Source organism: Orcinus orca, chromosome 3 (genome assembly GCF_937001465.1).
Source record: "Orcinus orca chromosome 3, mOrcOrc1.1, whole genome shotgun sequence".
Classification (NCBI taxonomy): domain Eukaryota; kingdom Metazoa; phylum Chordata; class Mammalia; order Artiodactyla; family Delphinidae; genus Orcinus; species Orcinus orca.
The window spans coordinates 184,287,952-184,309,856 of record NC_064561.1 but is presented as its reverse complement, the minus strand read 5'-3'; the positions used below and the strand labels follow the sequence as shown (position 1 = coordinate 184,309,856).

At 57.7% G+C, this 21,905-nt stretch overlaps 2 protein-coding genes across 2 annotated transcripts in view; one reads left to right on the top strand and one right to left on the bottom strand.

Annotated features, from left to right (window-relative positions):
* Positions 1-1,397: 1,397 nt before the first annotated feature.
* LOC125963978 (uncharacterized) lies at positions 1,398-7,838 on the top strand (the record flags this gene model as incomplete). Its single annotated transcript, XM_049707887.1, has 6 exons — positions 1,398-1,410; positions 3,144-3,255; positions 6,566-6,599; positions 6,913-7,088; positions 7,264-7,577; positions 7,723-7,838. Coding segments are annotated over exons 1-6 (765 nt in total), but the record flags the coding sequence as incomplete, so codon positions are not given.
* Positions 7,839-8,942: 1,104 nt separating this feature from the next.
* SLC6A3 (solute carrier family 6 member 3) overlaps positions 8,943-21,905 on the bottom strand; it is a 35,190-nt gene continuing 22,227 nt past the window's right edge. Inside the window, exons 9-14 of the mRNA XM_004274508.3 lie at positions 20,818-20,946; positions 20,081-20,180; positions 17,619-17,719; positions 16,305-16,472; positions 15,380-15,451; positions 8,943-10,225 (exon numbers count right to left, since the gene is read on the bottom strand). Of these exons, the coding sequence (XP_004274556.1) occupies positions 10,202-10,225; positions 15,380-15,451; positions 16,305-16,472; positions 17,619-17,719; positions 20,081-20,180; positions 20,818-20,946 (594 nt within the window). The 3' untranslated portion in view covers positions 8,943-10,201. The remainder of the gene's footprint in view (positions 10,226-15,379; positions 15,452-16,304; positions 16,473-17,618; positions 17,720-20,080; positions 20,181-20,817; positions 20,947-21,905) is intronic.

Below are 21,905 nucleotides of genomic sequence, written 5' to 3'. Positions count from 1 at the left end.
CACACCCATATCTGTGTCACAGTCCTGAGCGCGTGCGGACTCCCATGTGGGGCGGCAGCCCCCCTCCCCCTTCCCCTGCTGACCTGCGGCTCCTTCCTCCAGCCCAGACTCGCATTATCCAGGGCCTCGTGCTTGGAGGGTTTGCGGCTCTGCTGTTGCCGTCCTGAAATTCTGAGCGAGTTTTGAGCAAGGGCCCCGCGTTCTCATTTTGAACAGAACTTGCAAACTGTGCAGCCGTTCTGATTACCTACGCGTTTGCCTGCTTGCCTAATTCTAGAATAAATACAGAGCAATTTCAGGATGGCTCACTCATCTCTGTGCAAAACAAACGCCCTAACTAGGGCACAGCTCTACGCCTGACGGTTCTCAGTCAAAACACCGTCTTCCAGTGACCGGGCTGGGCTGGGGTCAGGTGTCCATCTGTCCACCCACACAGGCTGGGCTGGCACACCCTAGGTCCGGTGGACGGTTGGCCGGCCCAGTGAGGGGGGCTGAGGGAGGAGGGGCATGCAGGGCTGGAGAGGGAGGGACGTGGGGACACTCAGGCCTGGGCCAGGGAAGGGCTGGCCCCCGTCTGGCTGGACGGGAGCACGAGCTGGGCACCAGGCCGGTGGCCGGGCCTGGCATGTTTGTGCTTTATCTGCACCTGGTCACCCAGGTCATTCAGTTTTAATTAAACTAACCTCACGAGTGAGGCAACGGCTTAGCATCACTCCCATGAGAAACAGGGGGAGGATGACGGGGGCAGTGCCCAACGGCAGAGCAGCCCCTCCTGTGTGGGACGAGCGGTCAGCAACCCGGCCAGGGGTCAGGAGTGACCATCTGGACGGCCAGCCCTGGTGGCAGCTCTGCAGGGGCACTCGCGGCCAGCCCTGGTGGCGGCTCTGCAGAGGCACTCGCGTCCGCTGTGGCTGCTGAGCCTGGCCTGGCGCCGTGGGTGGGATCTGTAGCTTCGTGGGCCCCCTTCCTCGTTAGCACATCCTGTGCAGACTCACATCTCGGGACACACCTACTTTGTGGAGCATGTGGACATGCGACTGGCCCTCCGGCTTCCGGCGGGGCACAGGGAGCAGTGGGGAGCCCCTCGCAGGGTGGCAGAAAGGGAGGTGCCGAGCACAGCCCCGATGCGGCCTCAGGGGAGCACCGGCTGGACTGGGTGCAGAGGGCAGCGCCTTTGGTGCTCCCAGCACCCGCTCCTCGCTGCCCTGGCCTGGCCCGGATTGCTGGGACACCTGGAGGGCTGGCCACGCCTCCCTCGCCTTCAGCGACCCCTGCTTTCCCCCGGATCTCACCGTCCAGTGACTGTCGTGCATCCCTGGGGCTCCTCTCTAACTTCTGCCCCCCGAGTCACTTGGGGAAGAGATCCAGGCACCTTCCACCCCCAGCCCGGCACCACGATGGTGTGTGTGGGTGAGTGCACACACGTACCCCACACGCGTGCACATGCTCACATGAGCACACATCTACACACACGTGCACACTCACGCGTGCACTGGCACGAGTACACCTACATCACTCCCTTGAGCGTGTGACGTGCTTTCTTGACCACGACACCGGTGAGGTTGGTGGGAATCCTCTTTTCTCTGGGCCATCGTGCGCTTTCCAGGATGGGCAGCGGGTGGGACTTGGGGTCCCGGGCAGCGTTAGATGGGGACCGCCAGCACAGGGCACACACAGCTGGCATCCGTCGGCACATGAGGTTTTGGGGTCCAGCACCCAGGCTCTGTCCTGCGGCCGTCGCTCAGGAAGAGGCTGGCGGTCTGGCTCCAGAACCCTGGCTCTGCCCGCTGTGGAAGGCATTGGGGCTGCTCAGCACCCAGGTGCCTCCTCCGTCCTGGGCTGGACATCGAGGTGTGGATCAGTCGTGTGCATCTGTTTCCTGGTGGGCACTCGCGGCGTCAGACAGGAAGCAGTCTACTCCTCAGCCCCAGTGCATGCGTAACCTGTGTCTAAGTAACTGAACAAAAAGTCTCCGGAAACAATTCTTACCCTTGTAACATACAGCGCACGTGGCGTTTTCTAATTCATTAAAAGAAAGAGTTGCTACCCTTGTGTTGGATCCTCCATCCACTGATGGTTATGACCTGCAGGCCGGGAAGCACGGCCCTCGCCCCTCCCACCCCCGTCTGTGTGTTTCTGGTGGGGCTCACAGAGCGGCAGGGAGGGGCTGTGCCGGCCACACCCGCCCACGTCAGCCCCCGAGCGGGGCCTCAGCCCTCTCCTCTCCCGCGTCCCCATGAGCTCGTCAGATCATTGCAGCTGCCACTGAAGCATCTCTTCTGCATCCCGCCTGCTGTGCTGGGACCCTGGGGCTCTGGGGCCTCTTAGCACATCAGCGTCAGTGCATTTGCTGTGTTTGTTAGGCTGAGAGTCTCCCCGGTGAGCTGTGGACCCCAGGACGTGGCCAGGCCTGTCTGGGGCTCCGTTGTCTCTGCAGCACCTCCCAGGTGCTTGGCACTAGTAGGATGTCATGTGTGTTCACTGGACAGAAAGATGAGGGAGGGGAGGTGTGAGTGTCCCGGGGCTGCCATAACCCCTGTTCAGCGGCCGGAAGTCTGAGGTCAAGGTGTCAGTGGGGCTGGTTCCTTCTAAGGCCGAGGGAGAACCTGGTCCAGGCCCCCTCCAGCTTCTCTGCTCTGCTGGCGTCCTTGGCGCCCTGGACCTGTAGAAGATCACCCCATCTCTGCCCCATCTTCACATGGCGTCTCCCGGGAACGTGTCTATCTCCGAATGTCCTGTTTCTACAAGGACGCCAGTCCTACTGGATCAGGGCCTGGTCCTGCAGTGTGACCTCATCTTAACCAAATCTATTCACAAAGACCCCATTTCTAACAAGGTCACACTCCCAGGTACTGGGGGTTAGGACTTCAACACGAATCTGGGGGCACAAGTGCAGCCCTAACTGGACAAGAAGTGTGGTGGAGTCCTGGAAATCCCGGGGGCCGGCGTCCAGGCTGCGGGCCCCAGCTCTCCCTCAGGGCCTCTGTTTCTTCAGCCCCAACTCAACGCGTCCACAGTGAGTGCCGAGTCCTCCTGGCCAGGGGCTCACGTGCACGCAGGACCCAGCTGGCTCCCAAACCCGAATGCAGGAAGGGCGGTGGGCCGTCGAGGGGCCCCTCGAACGCTTTGCCCGCCTGTCCCAGCCCTGCGGGACTCGGAGCCCTCCTGGCCTCCCCTGAGCTACGGGGGCCTCACGCCCTGGCCTGCTCAGCCACTGGTCTGCCAGTCTGTCGACTGCTACCGTGACGGGAGGCTGTGGGCCGGGCAGGAGAGGGTCTCGGGCCGCGGCCCGTCTGAGGCCCGACGGGGAAGGACTCTGTCTAAGCCCCCAGGCTGCTCTCGTGGCCGCGGGCCGGACTCGGTTTTGCTGAATGCTGGCCGGAGGCTACTCCCGCTGCCCCCGGGACCTGGGCCGTCTGCGTCCTCATCACGGAGGAGACTCCAGTAAAGCGGGTGCGGCCTCCGCGGTTTGTCCCTTCATTTCTGCTGCGTCCTGTCAGTTAGATGGGAGCTGCAGGCTGGGCGGCGGGGGCAGGGCAACCGAGGGCGTGAGCTCTGGGAGGCGGGGCAGCCAGACCCCTGGGAGGAGAGGAGGCCTGCGGCATGGGGCAGGGGAGAGGCCACGGGGAAAGGGTCACACACGGCCCCATTCGGACTCGTTTCCTCCAATGGCGACTGGAGACAGGGTCGATGGCGGGGTCTGGGGCACCTGTGGCTGAGACAGGAGGTGTCCCCGGAGGGCGAACAGCTCTGTGGGGTGGAGGTGGAGGCTTGGGTGCATGAGCCACACCCTCCCGGGGCGGGGATGGCAGAGAAGATGCCCCAGCGAGGCCAGTGCACACGTGCATCGGCGTCTGGTCGACATGAGTAGGATGGAGAAGCCGCCCAGGGACCCAAGGGGCCGGACGGTGGTCGGCCGGACGCTCAGCGACAGGCAGGGCGTTTGCGGGCGGGGGCGGGGAGAGGGGGCGTTCCCAGCGCCCCTCCCCGCCTGCCCTGTTTGCGCCGGGTCGCGGGTGACGGGCCTGTGGGAGGGGTCTTGGACTCGGCTGAGGCTCTAATTAATCTCCCTCGTGCTCCCTGGAATCTCCCAGCCCTGCCTGGGAGCTTGAATCTCATTTTGTGCCATTTTAGTTCAAAGCATTTTTTTTATTTTTGGTGAAAGTCTGTTGTTTTGCTAAAACAAGGAAGAGTTTCCTGATATGAGCCCAAACGCAGGGATGTGTTTTTCCATCAGAGAAGAGAAGGTCTAAGACTTTCCCAGCTGAAGAGCCTCAGCACAGAGAGCAGGTGTTTAAAGGCTGAATTCTAGACCTGGACCCAGAGACGTCACAGGGCAGCGCAGGGCTGGAGACCTCGGCCAGGCCCTCCCATCTCACCCGGAGTCACACCCATCAGTGGTGCAAGGGGATGGGGGCTTGGAGGAGGGGGTGTGAGCACTGCACTCGGTCTGCTGAGTGTAACGGGCCCTGCATCTACAAGGTTCTCAGAGCGGGGCCCACGGGAGCGGGGGGGGTGCCTTGGACCCTTGGGCGCCCATCCTCGCTGGCGTTATCCACTCCCTCCTTCCTGCCCAAGAGGCACTTCCTTCCCGGTCCTCGTTGGCTGCTACGGACACTTCACTGCACGGGCAGAGCGTCTCCCGGCCAAGGCTGCGCCCTCATCTCCAAAGCCCTGGCCCCTGTATCCACGTGGGCACCGTGGATGCCTGCAGGGAGGCGTACCCGGGCCACGCCCACAGGGGGTGCGTCAGAGTGATGGGCGTCCCAACGCGCGCACAAGGTAATGGTGCTGTGGTCAGAGAGCGAAGGAACGGACAGCTTAGGGGTTCAAATAAATTTGCATTTCCAAAGTCAGATAGAGCCATAAAAGCAAACCATTAGCTGGATTAAAAACAACTTTTCTACATGCCAGCCGTAACCAGGAAGCATATTAGAAAACGTCAGCTCTCTGTCTGAGATACCGCTCAGAGCAGACTGAAACACCACCAGCCACACTCACCCAGGACTTCTCAGCACTTCCCACATTTTAACACTTTAACGCTTTTAATAGCCACCCAGGTGGGCAGGGGGAGGCACCTATGACAGGTGGGCAAACAGGTGGGCAGTGAGGACCCAGGCAGCGGCAGAACCAGTTATTCACCTGGACAGTCGGGCCAGCCCTGCCCTTGCCTCCCTCTCCCGCTTCGTCCTCAGAGAGCTGAAGTCCCCACCCAGGAGATAAAGGGTGAGCCGGGCCGGCATCACCACCAGAGGTGGAGCCCAGGGTCACCCTCCCGGCGGCTTCTCATTCACTGCCTTCGGGGGCTGGACCTCTAAGCTTTCAAGGTGATCATTTCTGGTGTAATAGAACATTTTAGAATTTACATTTAGTTCCTCTGTGTGCACAAGGCTTTAAAGATATCAGAGCATTTAATAGCTGATGGCTCGTAACACCATCTTTGAATACATTTATTGAAAACTGTTCCAAATATTAACCTTTGATCCCGGTGGGAAGGAGCTGGCGACTGCGCTGCTGCGTAAATACAGACGCCAGGCGGGTTTTAACCCAGAGCAACGCCCTGTCTACACAACAAATGACTTGAAGCAAAGAACTCAGTTCTTGGAATAAGTAGAATTATTCAAATTCTAGGTAAACATCTTCAGCACCGAGTCAATACTGACTTGGGTTTTAAGTTTTGTTAAGTAAATGCAAGCCAGCCTGCGCTGGGGGACGCAGTGGGGCCCCAGGGGGCCGGAGACTAGGCCATTCCCTCGGGGCGGGGCCCCGAGGCCTTTGACCCTGACCTGCAAGGGGCCTGTCTCCCCGCACCCTGTTGTCTCTCTCTGTCTCTGACTTTCTGTCTCTCTCGCGGTCGCTCCCTCGCGCAGGTAAGATGCATACCTGAAACGCACGTTTCACAAAACAGACCTTGCCCTTCTTAGGTGCGCTGACTCTGATGTTTTCTATTTTGTTAAATTGAAAAAAACTCAAGGCAGACTCACTAAATTGGCATAGTCCAACGTTTCCCATTCTGTGTAATGACACCAAAAATTGTCTGCCGTGGCCCAGTGCAGGGGCGGCCGGGATCACCTGGGGCACCATTACCTAAGGCCAGGGGCTGGGCAGGTGGACTACCATCTTTGGTTTTGTTTTCCTAGCTCTGGGTGGGCCTTCTGTGCTCAGTGGGAGGCCCCCGATCTGCTAGGAGGCTCTGTCAGTGGCGTTGGGGCCCTGGGGGTCCTTGGGGGAGGAGGGGAGCAGGAAGGTCCCCCGAGGTCAGGGCGTGGCAGCATCTTCCACAGGGGACCATGGAACACAGGACTTGCTAATTAAGTGTCTCAAAAAAAGTGACCTTTTCCTGCTGTCAGTGACCAGGAGACAGGTAAAGATGCTGGTCAGGTGCGTCTATAGAGATTAAGGGAGAAGTTGTGGGGCAAAACCAAAGAAAGCCAACTACGGAGGAATCTGTTTAACCCTTCAAATCACCTATTTCACTGTTGCCAAACCTTTATTAAAATGCTTCTCTCAAAGGAAAAATCACACGGCTTTTCTGGGCTTTAACACCCAGATTTTGTGTCTAAAGGTCGCTGGGTGAAGAGTGTGAATCTGATGGCAAAGTGCGGTGTGGACAGAGGGACCGAGGCCTCCCATCAACAGAATTAGGGTACGGGCGGCCTCCTCCTGCCCAGGGAGCTGGCTTCTGCACCAGGTTAGTGTGGAAAGAAAACACTTCTTCGGGTGTTTCAAAATTGACACGTTTCACTTGTATTAAAGAACCTGACCTCCCCTTGGAGAACAGATGCCAAACACAGCATTCAGATGGCTACTGGGGTGTGTGAGACTGGACCAGAATGGTAGACCTTTACATGTAATACAGGACCTTCCACCATCTGTGTTTCCACCCATCCACCTACCTGTCCATCCACCCAGGTACACACCATCTACCCATCCACCCACCCATCCATCCACCCATCCACCCACCCATACATCAACCCACCCACCCACCCACCCACCCATCCACCCACTCATCCATCCATCTACCCATCCACCCATCCACCCACCCACCCATCCATCCATCTACCCACCCATCCATCCACCCACCCACTCACCCACCCATCCATCCACCCATCCACCCATCCATATACCCATCCACCCACCCATCCACATACCCATCCATCCACCCATCCACCCACCCATCCATCCACCCATCCACCCACCCATCCATCCACCCATCCATCCATCACCCACCCACCCATCCATCCATCCACCCACCCACCCACCCATCCATCCACCCACCCACCCATCTATCCACCCACCCACCCACCACCCATCCACCCACCCATCCATCCATCTACCCATCCACCCATCCACCCACCCATCCATATACCCATCCATCCACCCATCCACCCACCCACCCACCCATCCATCCACCCATCCACCCATCCATATACCCATCCACCCACCCATCCACATACCCATCCATCCACCCATCCACCCACCCATCCATCCACCCATCCACCCACCCATCCATCCACCCATCCATCCATCCACCCACCCACCCACCCATCCATCCACCCACCCACCCACCCATCCATCCACCCACCCACCCACCCATCTATCCACCCACCCACCCACCCACCCACCCATCCACCCACCCATCCATCCATCTACCCATCCACCCATCCACCCACCCATCCATATACCCATCCATCCACCCATCCACCCACCCACCCACCCATCCATCCACCCATCCATCCATCTACCCACCCATCCATCCATCTACCCACCCACCCATCCACCCACCCATCCACCCACCCACCCATCCATCCACCCACCCACCCATCCATCCACCCATCCACCCATCCATCCATCTACCCACCCACCCATCCACCCATCCATCCATCTACCCACCCACCCATCCATATACCCATCCATCCACCCATCCATCCACTCACCCATCCATCCCGTCATCCATCCACTCACCCATCCATCAGTCCACCATTCCTCCACTTACACATTCATCATTCATCTATCAATCTAACCACTTGCTCATCAGCCCTCCATCCATCCATTCATCCCTCCCTCCGTCATCTGTCCATTCATTGTCTACACACCCATCCATCCATTTTCTACCCCTCTTCCCTCACTCCTTTCTCCATTTCCTCCTTCTATCCATCCATCAATCCACCCGTCCACCAACCACCCATCTATCCATCCACCTAAATACCCATCCATTAACTCATTCATCTGTAAATATAAATTGAGTGCCACTGTCTACTGTGTACCAGGTCTATTTAAGACAATGGCAGAAGCGAACGAGACCAGCTCAGCCCCTGCTCCCAGGGGAGCTCCTGCTCAAACTGGGGGGGGGGGGGCAGTGAGCGCTCTCCATTCCATGGGACACCTGCTGGGGAGGCCTGGGGACAGTGGGTGATCAAGGAGCACTGAGCAGGGCAGAACCCAGAAGCGGGGCCAGAGAAGACTTCCAGAGGTGGCGTCCAAGCATAATGATAAACAACGGAGCTCTCCTCTGGGCTGTGACCAGAGCTGACTGGTGTCTAGAAGGACCTCTTTGGCCAGGGTGGACAAGAGATCCTTAGGGACCAAAGGCAGGGAGCCACTCGGGACTCTGGTGTTGTCTCCCCAGAAGAGGCTCTTGGGCTGGGCAGTAGCAGTGGTCAGACCACATGGCTGGAGTCTGGACACCTGGGAGACTGCAGGGGAGCTGACCAGGCAGGTGAGGGCTTGAGAGAGAGGTGGGGACAGATGGGGGCAGGAGGGGGTGGCGTGCAGCCAGCGGGGGCCCTGGGGTGGGTCTGGGTTAAGCCCACTGGACCTGGAGGGGCTGTGCTTGCTCTTGGCCAGGGAGAGGTGAGTGAAGGCAGGTTCTCAAGGGAGGGGGAGGGGGGGCCCGAGGCAGCCTCCGGCACAAAACGACATCGAGCGGGAACCTGGCCGTTTTCCCATGGGTTTCTTTTATTGTTGGTGACGACCACACAAGAGGCCACTGTGAGACAGATGGACGTGGACAACACGAGTGCTCAACACTCCTGGGAAGGACAGGGTGGGCCCGATTCCTCTCGCGCTCCGGTCCGCAAGCTGGTTTCCTGAGCGGCCGGTTCCACAGGCCTGGGCCGAGGTCCATTCGCAGGGATGGCCGAGGGAGCCGCCGTGGGCCTGTCTGGCAGTGCCTCTCCTGCGGCCCAGCAGCCCGTGCTTGGACTGCGGCCGTGCTCCCTCCAGGATGGCAGTGCTGGGAGCATTTCCCAGCTGAGGGTCCAACACCCTCGCCAAGGACCACGGGAACGTCAGCAAACAGATTTCAGAAACCAGCCCTGCGTTCTGAGAACTGGCTTTGATTCCCATGTCAATACGATTCTAAAAGCCGTTCCCTGAGGAAACAAGTGCTCTTCCTGACGTGACACGTGCCTCAGAGAGAATTCCGGTGGGGTCTCCCTCCCAAGACTGCGGGGTTCCAGGCTGCCACCTCGGGGGCTCTGCGTGTCGGGGACCACCACGGGGGACGCACTCCTGCTCGTGCCAAGCTCACTTTCTCCGTGGCTGGGGGTCCACGTCGGGCAGGAGTGGTGGCAGCCCACATGCATTTGATGGAGTTTTCTTGTAGCTACAAGGAAATAAACAGCACCCCCATCTCACACCCGGGCCCTGGCCCTCCATGGGCTCTGAGCAGACCTGTGTGATGTGGGGACACGTGGTCCCACTTCGTCACCTTTCGTATGGCTTCCGCCATTTCACCTCTGCACAATTAGGCAAAATACGGCACTCGGTATTTTTAATACGAGCAAAACAAAAGATCCCAGAAGCTATCGTGAGCGCTGGGATTCTCAGAAAATCCGTAATCTATAATTATCGTATTTCTCCTGCACATGTGGGTGACAGCAAGCTGTGGGCTCCAGGGGGCCCTGGGGTGGGCACGGGAGAAGGGAGCAGCTCTAACGCACAGAACACGACTCAGACGTTTCTACCTGTGGGACGGGCACAGACTAGGGAAGTTACACAGTGACACGGCGGACAGAGGGTCGTCTCTCCGTGGCACAGAGGGTGTGACCAGTCAGGGGAAGGGCTTGAGTGTGTCCGGCGAAGCAGAAGGTGCAGCATGGGAGCAGCCCTCCTTTCTCTCAAAACTCCGATTTCCCTTCTTCGTTGCCTCTGTCCTGCCGTGGACGGTGCCCTGCGGGTCTCCTTCCTCCGCTCCCCTCTACACCACGAGCCAGTGGCGGAGCTGGAAAGAAAACAGGGCTTATTCAGACGTGAAGGGAGGAGCTCCTTGGATAAAAGCCGCTCCTGGGCCGGCGGCCCGGCTTGTAGCTGGGAGATCCCTGAGCCCAGCGGGCGGCTGGGGGCCCAGCACTGCTCCTGGGGCACCACAGACCTGACGCCTATGGAGACAAGTCATCACTTCACGAAGAGATGTTGTCGGCGGGCACAGTGGCCTCGAGGGGCCAGAGCGGGGACCAGCGGCCTCTGCCATCCCTGGCCAGTGTGGCATCAGCTGCTGGGCAGACACTGGATGCCAGCGTGCCTGGGCTGGTCCAGAGCTCTCGCCTACTGGCTCGCACGTGACCTGCGACGCCCCTGGCCCCCTGGGGCCTCTGATCCCGACCCAGTGGAACCCTGCACCCCGTGGAGCTGTCTGCTTTGTGTGACCCTGTGGGTGGGGGATGAGGCCTCGTTCACCGCTCGGGGAAGGGTGAGACGGACGGGGCCCTATTTAGTTGTCCACAAATGTCATCACCTGTTATCACCCAGCTGTTAGTTCAGCTTAGTTTTGAGCACAGGCCATTCGATCACACTAAATGGCAAGGACTGTGTTTTGTAAACATTTCCAGACAAAGACGGGCAGGGCTTGTTTCTGACACAGCCACACCGGGGGTAGGAAGATGCTGCCTCCGGTGGTCCCACCGCAGGGCCCTCCGTCACCACGGGGAGAGCCTGCTTAGGACACACCCACACAGCAGCCAAAGGGCCGCCAGAGGGCAGGGCTTGACCAGGGACGCCCCAGACCAGTGCTGAGGCCGGGGGGCCACACCTGGGGCCCCAGCTGAGACCCGCCCCCGGGGGTGAAGTGGCCCTGTGTCCTGGCCACAGATGAGCCGAAGGCGACCTTCTCAGAGGAAGGTGTGCTTACGGGGCCTCTCAGAGTCCCCACAGGTGGAGATCAGGCCGTGATGCTGCAGCCAGAAGGGCAGAAGCACAGGTAGCAGCCACCCCGGGCGGGTCGGCAAGAACCGGAAACTCCAGTTCAGATCCCCGCGGACCAGAGAGGTTGTGTGGTCCTCAGATTACTGGGCAGCTGGGTAAGAAATGGTTTAAAAAGCGATAGATGCCACGCACGGTGCTGCACAGTTCCAAGGCCAACTGCTGCTTCCAGACACGTGAACAATGTAACTGTCGGTGAAGGGGGACACAGGAAGGGGGTACGTGACGAAGACGCGTTTCCATAACTGCACACGTGACACTTCCATGTGCAGCGTCAAAGTGAACGGCCACAGCTACAGACAAAGATATTTCTGGTCCAGATGGAGTAATGGGGACTGAATATATTCCACCATCTGACACAGCTTAAAGTGAACAAAATATATATAATAGTGGGTTTTCAGACACAGGAGGCCAGACGACAAAGGACAGATTCCCCGAGGGAGACAAGCAGGGGGGTCTGTCCAGCTGCCCCACTGCGGCCTCGAGGGGCTATCTAGGCTTCAGCGGGGGAGGGGACGCCCAGGTGGGGCAGCGAACCCCTGGCCTGATGAGCTGGGGTGAGCGCTGGGGAGCCCAAGATGGCTGGAGTTCACGGGATGGAGCTGCAGAGGGGCGAGTGCGGCACTGAGCCCTGGGCACGTGCACAGGGACCCGAGGGTTCAGCTGAGCATTCAGGGCACTCGAGGCCGGAGACACCCTCCCGGCAGGATTCGGGAAATGTCTCTGAAACTCACAGGACGGGAGCTGTGCCCCGCCCCGCAGCCAGGCTGGAGCATCTCCTGGATCTCGGGGCGCCGGGTAGAGTGTTCACCAAGGTCTTGCACCAGCATTGGAAACCGCCCCCCACTAAATGCCGCTCTGGTCCCACCTAACAAGTCTTAAAAGCCAAGCCCCCCAAAGATCAAACTGTCTCTGAGTAACTTAATGACGACCCAGAACAAAGCTCAAGAATATGTAAAGGAGCACAGGTACATCCAGCCTCTCACAAGGTAAAACTCACAGTAGCCGGAATCCAATCAACAATGACCAGATGTGTGAAGCAGCAGCAGAATTCAACCCCTTATGAGAAAAGGCAACTGACACTGACTCGGAACAGACACAGATGCTGACACTGGCAGATGAGGGAATTACACAGTGATTATAACTGCAGTCCACATGTCCAAAAAGGTAAGTAGAGGCACGAAGGACATAAAAAGACCCAGCGTGAACTTCTAGAGATGAAAACTACAAGGTGTGAAATGATAGGTGTGCTGGATGGGATTATTAGCAGATTAGACTTTGCAGAGGAAAAAAATTAGTGGACTAAACAAAAGCAACAGAAAGCACGCAAAATAAAACACACAGAGGGAAGAGAATTAACGTGGCCTAAAATATGTGTAACTGGAGCCCATGAAGGGGGTGGGACAGAAAAAAATGGAAGAAATGATAGCCCCAAATTTCCAAATACACTGAAAATTATAAACCCACAGTTCCAAAAGGCTCAGTGGACTGTGGGTATGAGAAGCATGAAGTACGGTGCTGTAACCGTGCACAGTGGAGAAATGAACCCAAAGACTCAGGCAGCGTGATGCCCTTTCAATAAATTTAAAAACAACTGAAACCAAACAGTCTACTTTTCAGGAATAGAGCAGTACCTACAGATGCAACAAAACTGTGCAGCAGAAAATGCATGGGAAATATTCAGCTAGACTGAGATGGTGTTGATTTCAGGGGCAGGAGGGTGGCAGACACGGAGGTAGATGTGAGTTACTATCAAGGTGGACTTTTGTACGGTTGTTCACAAGGGTTTATTTTGTTATGTGGTTAAATAAATGAAACACAGGCACGGGTGGACTAATGTACAATGGTGCACCCGGACACAAAACCTAAAAAGACACCTGAAAGAGTATGAGACCCGGAGGAGCCAGGGAAGCCTCATGTGGCAGAGCCCAGGACGGAAGCAGAGAGGCAAGGGGCAAGATTTAAGTAGGGTTGCAAAATTCCCAGAACTCACAAAAAACATGAATTTACAGACCCTGGGCACACAAGAGATGCCGGGAGGAATAAGTAAATAAAACTACTTATAATAGCTTTGCAATAATATAAATAAAAGAAATCTATGCCCAGACACATCACAGGGGAACTGCAGCACCAAATGCAAGGGAAGCTGGAACGGGTCCGGGGACCCTGCCCCATGGGGCCACATGTCTCAGCAGGACTGCAGGGCTGCAGGTGGAGAACCAACATCTTCAAAATGCTGAAAGACCATAACTTGATCGAGAGCCACATGCCTGTGGAAACTCTGTCATAAATAAGGGCAAAGTAAAGACATTCACAGACACACAACAGTGAGGAAGTTTATTAAGACACCCCCTTAAAGGAATGTCTGAAGGATGCTTCTTCGAAAGGCAAGAAAATGGTCCTCAAAGGAAAGACGTATATGCCAAAAAGTAGAGTGAACAAATAAACACTGGACATGCACACTTGTCCAGGGAAGTTTCTGGACAAAATAACAACAATAATAATAGTGACTAAGTTGTGGGTTAAAAATGACATAAATGGAATATTGGACAATAATAGCTTATTAATCTGTAGGAGGAAAATTTAAGTCCTTGTGATATTCAGGATGGGGGTTCAGATAATGTTTAACTTTATACTTAAAGTGAAATATGCATGGTACAATTTCACAAACAACTATGAAATGAATAGAATAAAGTATATAAATTCCAAACAGAGAGGAAAGAGTAGAACAAGAAAAAAAAAAGACCAAGAAATCAATCATAAAAGGCAATAATAAGGTGGAAAAATAAACATTAAAAAATGGAACAGGGTTAAAAAATAGAAGAATGAAGCCCAACTGTACCAATAATCACAACAAATATAAATGGATTAATCTGCCCAGTTGCCAGACTAAAGCATTCCAGTGTATTCAAGGTTTGCAAAAGACACCTAAATGTTAAGATGATTGCAAAATTGGAAGTTAAAAGATCACAAAAGACATTTCAGGTAAACTCAAAAGAAACCTAGTGCAGCTGTAGTCACCTCAGACAAGAAGGACTTTAAGAGCAAAAACACAGCAAGGGAGCAAGGATCGGCCAAGGAGATGTGATCATTCTGAACCCATAACTGTCCCAGAAAACAGGCTCAGAGTAGATAAAACAAAACCCAGTAGAACTACAAGGGAAAATTGGACAAATACGCTTTCAAGGTCAGATATCCCATAAATATCTACTGATTACTGATGGTTAAACAGAGCTAAAATGTGCAAAATTGTAAAAGATTTGAACAACGCAGTTACAAGCTCAATCTAATGGACAGAAGGAGAATTGCATGTCAACAATTGGAGAATACATCTCATCTAAAGATACACGTAGCACTTATAAAATTTGATTAGGTACTTGGCCATAAAGGAGTATCAATACACTCCAAAGAATGAGTAAAAAGGTGTCTGAACACAATGCAATTAATTTAGAAATCAATAACAAAAAGATAAATGAAACATCCCCATATATTGGGGAATTTAAAGGCAGACTTCTAAGCATGGGTGGAAGAAGTCACAATGAAAATTAAAATACGCTTAGAACTAAATGATACACAAAATGCTATGTTAAAAGTTGTGACATATAGCTAATTCACTTTGTTATACAGCAGAAACTAACACAACACTGTAAAGCAATTATACTCCAATAAAGATGTTAACAAAAATGTCTAATTATAAGAAAAAAAAAAAGTTGTGGAACACAGCCAACAGGGTATTTTGAGGGAAATTCTTAGCCTTGAATGCTTATGTTAGAAAAGAAGAAAGGTTGAAAATTAATGATCCATGGTCTAAGTTAAGAAGTTAGTAAATGTATGACAGAGTAGACCAATGAAAGTAGAAGGGAGAAATAATGACAGCTGAAATGAACGAGACAGAAAGCAAAGCACAAACAGAGCACCCTGCAACCAAGTCGCGACCCTTCGAACTGCACAAGGGGAAGTTCTCTGTCCCAATAGGCCCCCACCTCCGCCCCTGCCTAAAATCATGCCCCTTACGCAGCTTTTGAGTCAGAGTGTCCACGCCCTGGAAGGGCTCAGCTGTGCAGCATTCACAGCTGACGCTGGCGTCCTGACCACGCACCTCGCTCTGGGGTTGGAGGAGGGTCACCCACCCAGGTCGCCTCCGCCCCCAGCCAGCGGCGGGGAGAGTGGCACTCACCGTGAACTGGCGCACCTCCCCTCTGTCCACCCGCTCATGCTCCTTCTCGGGCGTGATGGCGTAGGCCAGCTTCTAGAAGACAAGGAGCAACTGTGGGCGCCGGCCCAGCCTCAGCGGGGTGAACGGGCCCTGGTCAATGGCTGTCGACGTGGGAGCTGATGGCTTGGGTCTCCTTAGACCCTGGAGCAAAGTCCAGCCCAACTCGAAGTAGCCACTACTGGAGGAGGCTCATCTCCACGTCAAGCTCACGGTGGGCCCTGAGCAAAGGCGCCCTCCATCTCTTCCAGGAATCCTGGCATCAAGATGTGAGGTGGAGGGACCCCTGTGCCCAACCCACCCACCTCCTCCTTCATAGGTGATGCAGAAGCTTGCCCGAGCGACTGCGAGGCCCAGAGCCACTCCCAACCCACACGGGGGTGCCCGCCTGGGGATCCCGCTGGCCCTGCTCAGCCCCATGTGGACTCGGTCCCAGGAGAGGGTGGGTCCCCTGCTTCCACCCCCACCCTCAGACCACTGCCCTTCCACCTGCACTGCACGCTGTAGAGCATGTGTGCACACACACAGAGACACACACAGGCAAGTACGCACGTGTATGTGCCCACGTGAGGACACACACACACCAAGACAGGCACACACAGGTGCGCGCACACACACACAAAGACAGGCACACACAGGCGCACACACACACAAAGACAGGCACACGCACACACACACACACGCACACACGCACGCACAGGCACAGCCCACCCCCACACCAGCCCACGTGTCTCTGGCATGATCACCGGCCCCTCCAGCCCCTCCTGCTGGGCAGAGATGAGCAGGCGGGAGCAGGCCTGGGACAGGGACACCCGCCTGACCTTGTTGGTGGCCTCACAATTGGGGGCGGGGGGAAGGGCAGGTGAGGGAGACCCATCCAGATACACACCTCCCTCGAGGAGCCGGGCAGGCTGCAGAACTTGTAGGCAGCATAGATGGGCACCACGGACATGGAGGACGCAGCGATGGTCCAGCCCAGCGCGTTGGCCCACTCGGGGAAGATGTAGCCTCCGTAGTGCGGGGGCCGGAAGGTCGCGATGCTGACCACGACCACAAACTGAAACCGAGGGACGGGGTCAGGGGCGGCTGGGGGCAGGGGTGCCAAGCGGGTGGCTCCGGTGGAGGGCCCCCCGCACAACGGGACTAGGCCGTGAACCTGGGCAGCGGGCGTCTGTGTGTACTCTGCAGACCGGGGCTGCTGCGGGACAGGGCGGGCGTGCTTGGGGGGCACACAGCCCTCCAGTTCTTAAGTCTGATGGGTGGGGATTCTCTCGCTGTCCCTTGTACACCTCACAGGTTGCCACGCGGGGAGAAGCAGGACACCTGGCTGGTCTGGAGGTCACATGCCCCAGGCTGCTGGGTAGCTGGAGTGACCAGCAGCCCCTGCAGGTTTGGAGCAGCTCAGGGAGCTTGGGGCTTGAACCGGGAACCTCACCCCCACTCCGCCTCCTCTCTCACGGGCCCTTGGGGTGGAGGGGGCGCTGCCCGAGGCCCCTGCCCCATCTGTGGACACCCTGGGTGCCGCTGGGCTGGCTGGGCAGGAGGAGGGCCAAGGTCACGAGGTGCTCGCCGGCCTGGGCTCTGCACTCAGAGCTGGAAGGCCGCTGAACGGCTGCCTGGGGCCACCAGACAGGGCAGGCAGTTCCAGCTTCGTGAGCCGTCGGGGCTCGGTCACAGCCACCCAGCCCTGAGGTTGTGGTGTGGATGTGTGGATGAACCAGCACGGCCCTGTTCCAACGCAACAGGCGGTGGGTGGACCTGGCCGCAGGCCCGAGCTTGCAGACCCCTGGCCTGGATGACAGCAGCTACTGGGGAGCCCTGGGGGCCGTGCTGTCACAGAACCTGAGCGGCTCCCGTCCGGCCTCGCATCTGAGCACCCGTCTTCCCAGGTTCTAACCCTTCTCTCGGGCCTCCAGGCAGAGGTCAGCTGACACCCTCCAAGCACAGGGGACGAGCAGGGCCTTAATCGGGTGGGAGCCCTGCCTCCCATGAATGGTTTCTCAGTGGCTCCAGTCAGGGGGGATCTTCAGGAGACCAGAGGATGTGGGGGGCCAGCCTGCCCTCCTGCCTGAGTCCGGTGACCTGCTGACTCCCGCCCGTGGAGACCCTGGTCCCCGGGCAGCACCGAGCCCCTCCCCCAGCATCAGGCGTGTGTGGCCCCTGCTGGACCAGGTGGCGGGGGAGCGGGGAAGAGGGGCCTCACCAGGAGGAAGCAGGGGCTGATGAACTTCCAGCACAGCCGCCAGTAGAGGCTGGGCCGCTGCCCGGTCATCTGTTTGATGTCGTCGCTGAACTGCCACACGCCTGTGGGGAGGTGGCCAAGCAGGTGGTCAGCACGGCACCTGCCCAAGACGCGGGCCCCGCCGGGCCCTTACCAACCCCGGGCCACCGCCAGCAGACCTGGAGCTCGGGCTGCACGCTGGTGCCCAGGCCGCCCCACCCAGCCGCCCAGGGGTCTTGCTGACCCGGGCCCGATGCATGTCCCCGTGGTGACATTGGGATCACCGATGACCCCAAGGGGGCCTGTGGGGCCTCCGCCCTCCTCCCATCTCAGGTCCTCCTCCCTGTGGCCCACGGCCATCCGTGCTTCCCCTCTGTAATCACTTTTTTCATTTACAAAAATCATAAAATATATAACATATATAAAATAAAATATATACAACATAAAACTTACCAATTTAACCGTTTTTAGTGCACAGCTCAGTGGCATCAAGTACATTCACACTGTTGTGCGAGTACCACCACCATCACCTCCAGAACCTTCTCATCCTCCCCACCTGAGATTCTGTCCCCATTAAATGCTCACTCCCCACCCCCTCAGCCAGCCCATGCCACGCCCCCATCCCACTTCCTGTCTGTGAACCTGACTCTTCCGGGGACCTCACGGGACTCCCACAGGATCTGTCCTTCTGTAACTGGCTTATGTCACCGAGCATGGTGTCCTCAAGGCTCCTCCATGCTGTAGTAGCATGTGTCACAATGTCCTTTCCGTTTATGTGAATGCTCTTTTGTAAGGAAAGCTACTTCTAGAAGCTCCGTGTGCCACAGCTCTCTCCAGATCTTACAGTGATTTCTCTTGCCCTGAGCCTGGCCTGGCCTCTGGTCATGTGACAGCAGCTGGTTGGCCGAGTCTGTGCCACATGCGGGGACACAGCAGAGCTACACCGCCGTGCAGAATCCCCTCTTCACACTCCAACCCCACCAGCAGATCCCGGACTCGGACCCTGGAGGAGTGGGGTGGAGGGGGCTGACCCCAAAGGCCAGCAGAGACGGGCGTGTCCGCCAGGCCCCTCGGGCCCTCAGGCAGGTCCAGGGCGGGCCAGCCCGTCCTCAGGGACCTGGGGGCACAGAGGTGGGCGCGTTCTGGGTGTGAGCTGCCGTCCGGAGAAACAGCGTGACCTCTGTCTTCGGAGGCTTCGGGGAGCACCCGGTCCCTGCAGGGCCAGCCTCCCTCCGTCTCTGCCAGCCCCACGTTCGTGGCTGTGGGATACGTTTGAAGCACTTTCTCTCCTTCTCTGAGGTTTTATTTTGGGGTGGGGAGATTATGATTTAAAGCTACAGGCAAGTATTGATTCCAGGTGCCAATGAAGGCACAGAGAGCTCGATATTTCCCTTTTCTGTAGCAAAGTAACTACAATTGGAAGAGTTCTTGGAATATGGACTATTTGCCAGGTTAAGCCTCTCAAAGCTAGAGTGCTTTTCAGGTTGTAATTCCAGGGCCGAGGCAGAGACCGTGGCCCCCTCGTGTGACAGCAGGGCTGCTGCGACACTGCGGTTCCTGAACAGCACAGACCTGGCTTGGGCTGCGGCACGTACACGTGCAGAGGCGTGTGCCCGTTATCGCGAGCTTTCACTGCAAACTCCCCCAAGGATACCTGGCCAGGAGAGCTGAGAGGCCCCATGACCCCAGGTCACAGGAAAGAAACGGAGAGAGAGCAAGGTGGGCCCGGGCAGCAGGCTGGAAAGGGCACAGCGTCTGCAGCTGTCAAACCTACAGCAGGACATCCCGGGAAACATGGCGGGCGCCCCAGGAGGGGCCGGGGAGCACGGCTGCAGGCGGGGCTGCGCCTCTTCCAGGGGCTGCCTGCTGACCAGCAGGCCCCTGGCCTCGAGGGGCTCCCAGGCCTAATCCACGAATGAGCGCTGGACCAGGGCCGGGGGTGGTCTGGAGTCCAGGTGGTGCTGTCCGCGCAGGGTCAGGAGCTCTGGCCTGACGCTGAACAGCGGCTCTCTGAACACCACCGTCACCCCTCCCGTCAGCTGAGGGCCTTAGTGCCACGTCCCCAGAAAGAAGCCCACTCAGCCTGTTCCCCTGCCACCTCGGTGCTGAGACCTCGCCTCCAGCACCAGCCAGTGTCCCAGCGTCCTCACAAATCCTTCCTCCTCAAGAACCAGCAGCGTGATTATGTGGCCACCCCGAGAGCTCTGACCGCAGTAAGGATTTCGGGCTGCCGTCCAGGCTGTCCTCACTGATCCATGGAACCGCTGGCCGCCAAGCCTCCTCTGTGATGTGTGGTGACCACAGAGCAGGGCAGCTTTGCCAGAAAGGAAGCAGCACAGCGACAAAGCCCAAGGACGCCGGCCCGGCCGGTCACAGTGACGGCACAGGGGCTGGGTCTTTGCGGTTGGAGCACACCAGCCCCCCGAGGGAAGCTCCGTCCTTACCGTAGAACCAGGCCACCCCGATGACCTCCATGAGCACCCCGAAGAGGATGGACGTGCCGGCCGCAAAGTGGTCCAGCAGCGTGAAGACATAGATGCCACCCTAGGAGAGAGGGGAGCGCCTGCTGAACTCGGGGTGCCCGGTGTGGCACGCCTCGCCCACGAAGGTGTGCTCTCCAAAGCATAAACCTGGCCTGCAGTTTCAGTTGACAGACAACTTCTAGTTTACTCCCTAGAGAGTGTTATTTGAATCACTAAAATTCAGTCCACAAGCAGCTTAGGGACCCATCTATTCCGAAAAAGAAAAACTCCTCTCCTCCCCAGCAATTAGGGATGAAGGCAAAGCAAATGCCAAAGTTGGCAGGGACTCTGTGAGGGAGGGGACCTGGGTCCTGCATCTCCCCGACAGGCCTCCCCTGAGCCTCCTGGCCCACAAACCCACGGGCTCTTCCCAGGGAGCTGTCCAGGTTCTGAAACACTCCAGACCAAGTGCTCAGGCACCCAGGGACCGCGTGAGACCATGGCGACTCTGAGTGACCGTGGCTCCCTGCGTGTGTTCAAGGCCACCCCGAGTGTGACCACAGCCACCCATGTATTACGGGTCACGGGTTGTTTGGAGGGGTGCAGCCCTCGGAAATGCTGTGGTTCTGTCTGGTCTGACAGCAGTAACCATTGCTGCCCAACACCAAATTCTAATGAGACATCGTCAGGCGGGCGAGCGCAGGTACGCAGGTACGTACGTTGGTGACGCAGAAGAGGGAGAGAAGGAACGTTGCCAGGACGATGACGAGGGTGAAGAGCTCCCGGTGCCTGTGCAGCAGCTGGAACTCATCGATGAGCCCGGTGATCACCGACTCCATCCCGCCCATCTGCAGGCGACACAGGGCAGAGGAGCGCTGGGGGCGGGGCCGGCGCTCTGCACCCCGCCTAGGCCGCCATTCGGGCAACGCAACGGACGCGCACAGTCAGGAGCTGCACAGTGTCCGGGGTGCAGAATGCACCCTCGGCACGGGCTGCTCTGGAGACGCGGCCACTGGAGAGGGAGGTCCTGGGTAGATGCCCTGTCCCCTGGTGAGGATTTGCCAGACGGGGGTGGAGCGCTACGTGGCCCTCGTAATACCGTCCCCTGCGTCGCCACAAAGGCTCAGCTCTGCTGGGCTTTTCTAAGCAAGTGTCTGCCCCACAAGCACAGCTTAGTTTTGCTCCCAGGGAGGACCTGGCGTGGCCACTGGCCATGTCCTCACTGATTAAGCCCTCCTGACTCTCAGTACTGTCGTGACGGGGTGTCGCCCACGAAACCCGGCCAGCTGGGGAGCCTCCCTGCCCTGCGCTGCTGGGACCGCCTCCTCCAGGAAGTGCTGACTATGGGAGTCACCGCCAAGGCTGTGCCCACCCAGTGGGCAGGTGACAAGGCTGACGGGGAGACGGAGGTGGAGGGCTACAGCGCGTGGCCAGCAGTCACACGGTGGGGATCCGTGGGCCTCCGCACTTCCCAGGAAGCTCGGATGAACGTGGGGCCTGAGGTCCCGGCTGGTGGTCCCAGCAGGCCACGTGGAGGAGTAGCCCGAGGAAGTCCGCCTGCCGAGCCAGCGCCCATGCGCCCGCAGGTCCGCCACAGGATGCTCAGAGGGCCTGGCTGCAGCCTCCGCTTCCCACCCCGCACGGGCACCCTTCCTCCTGGCGGCTGAGGGGCAGGGAAGGCGTGAGTCAGGCTGCCGGGGCCCTGTGTGTCCCGTCGCCCCGTTGCCTCGTCTTCCTGCACGGCCCTGCTGCCCCCGGCCCTGTGCCTGTGTGTTTAGGACTCTCAGGGGGCTTGCTGTTCCCCCCC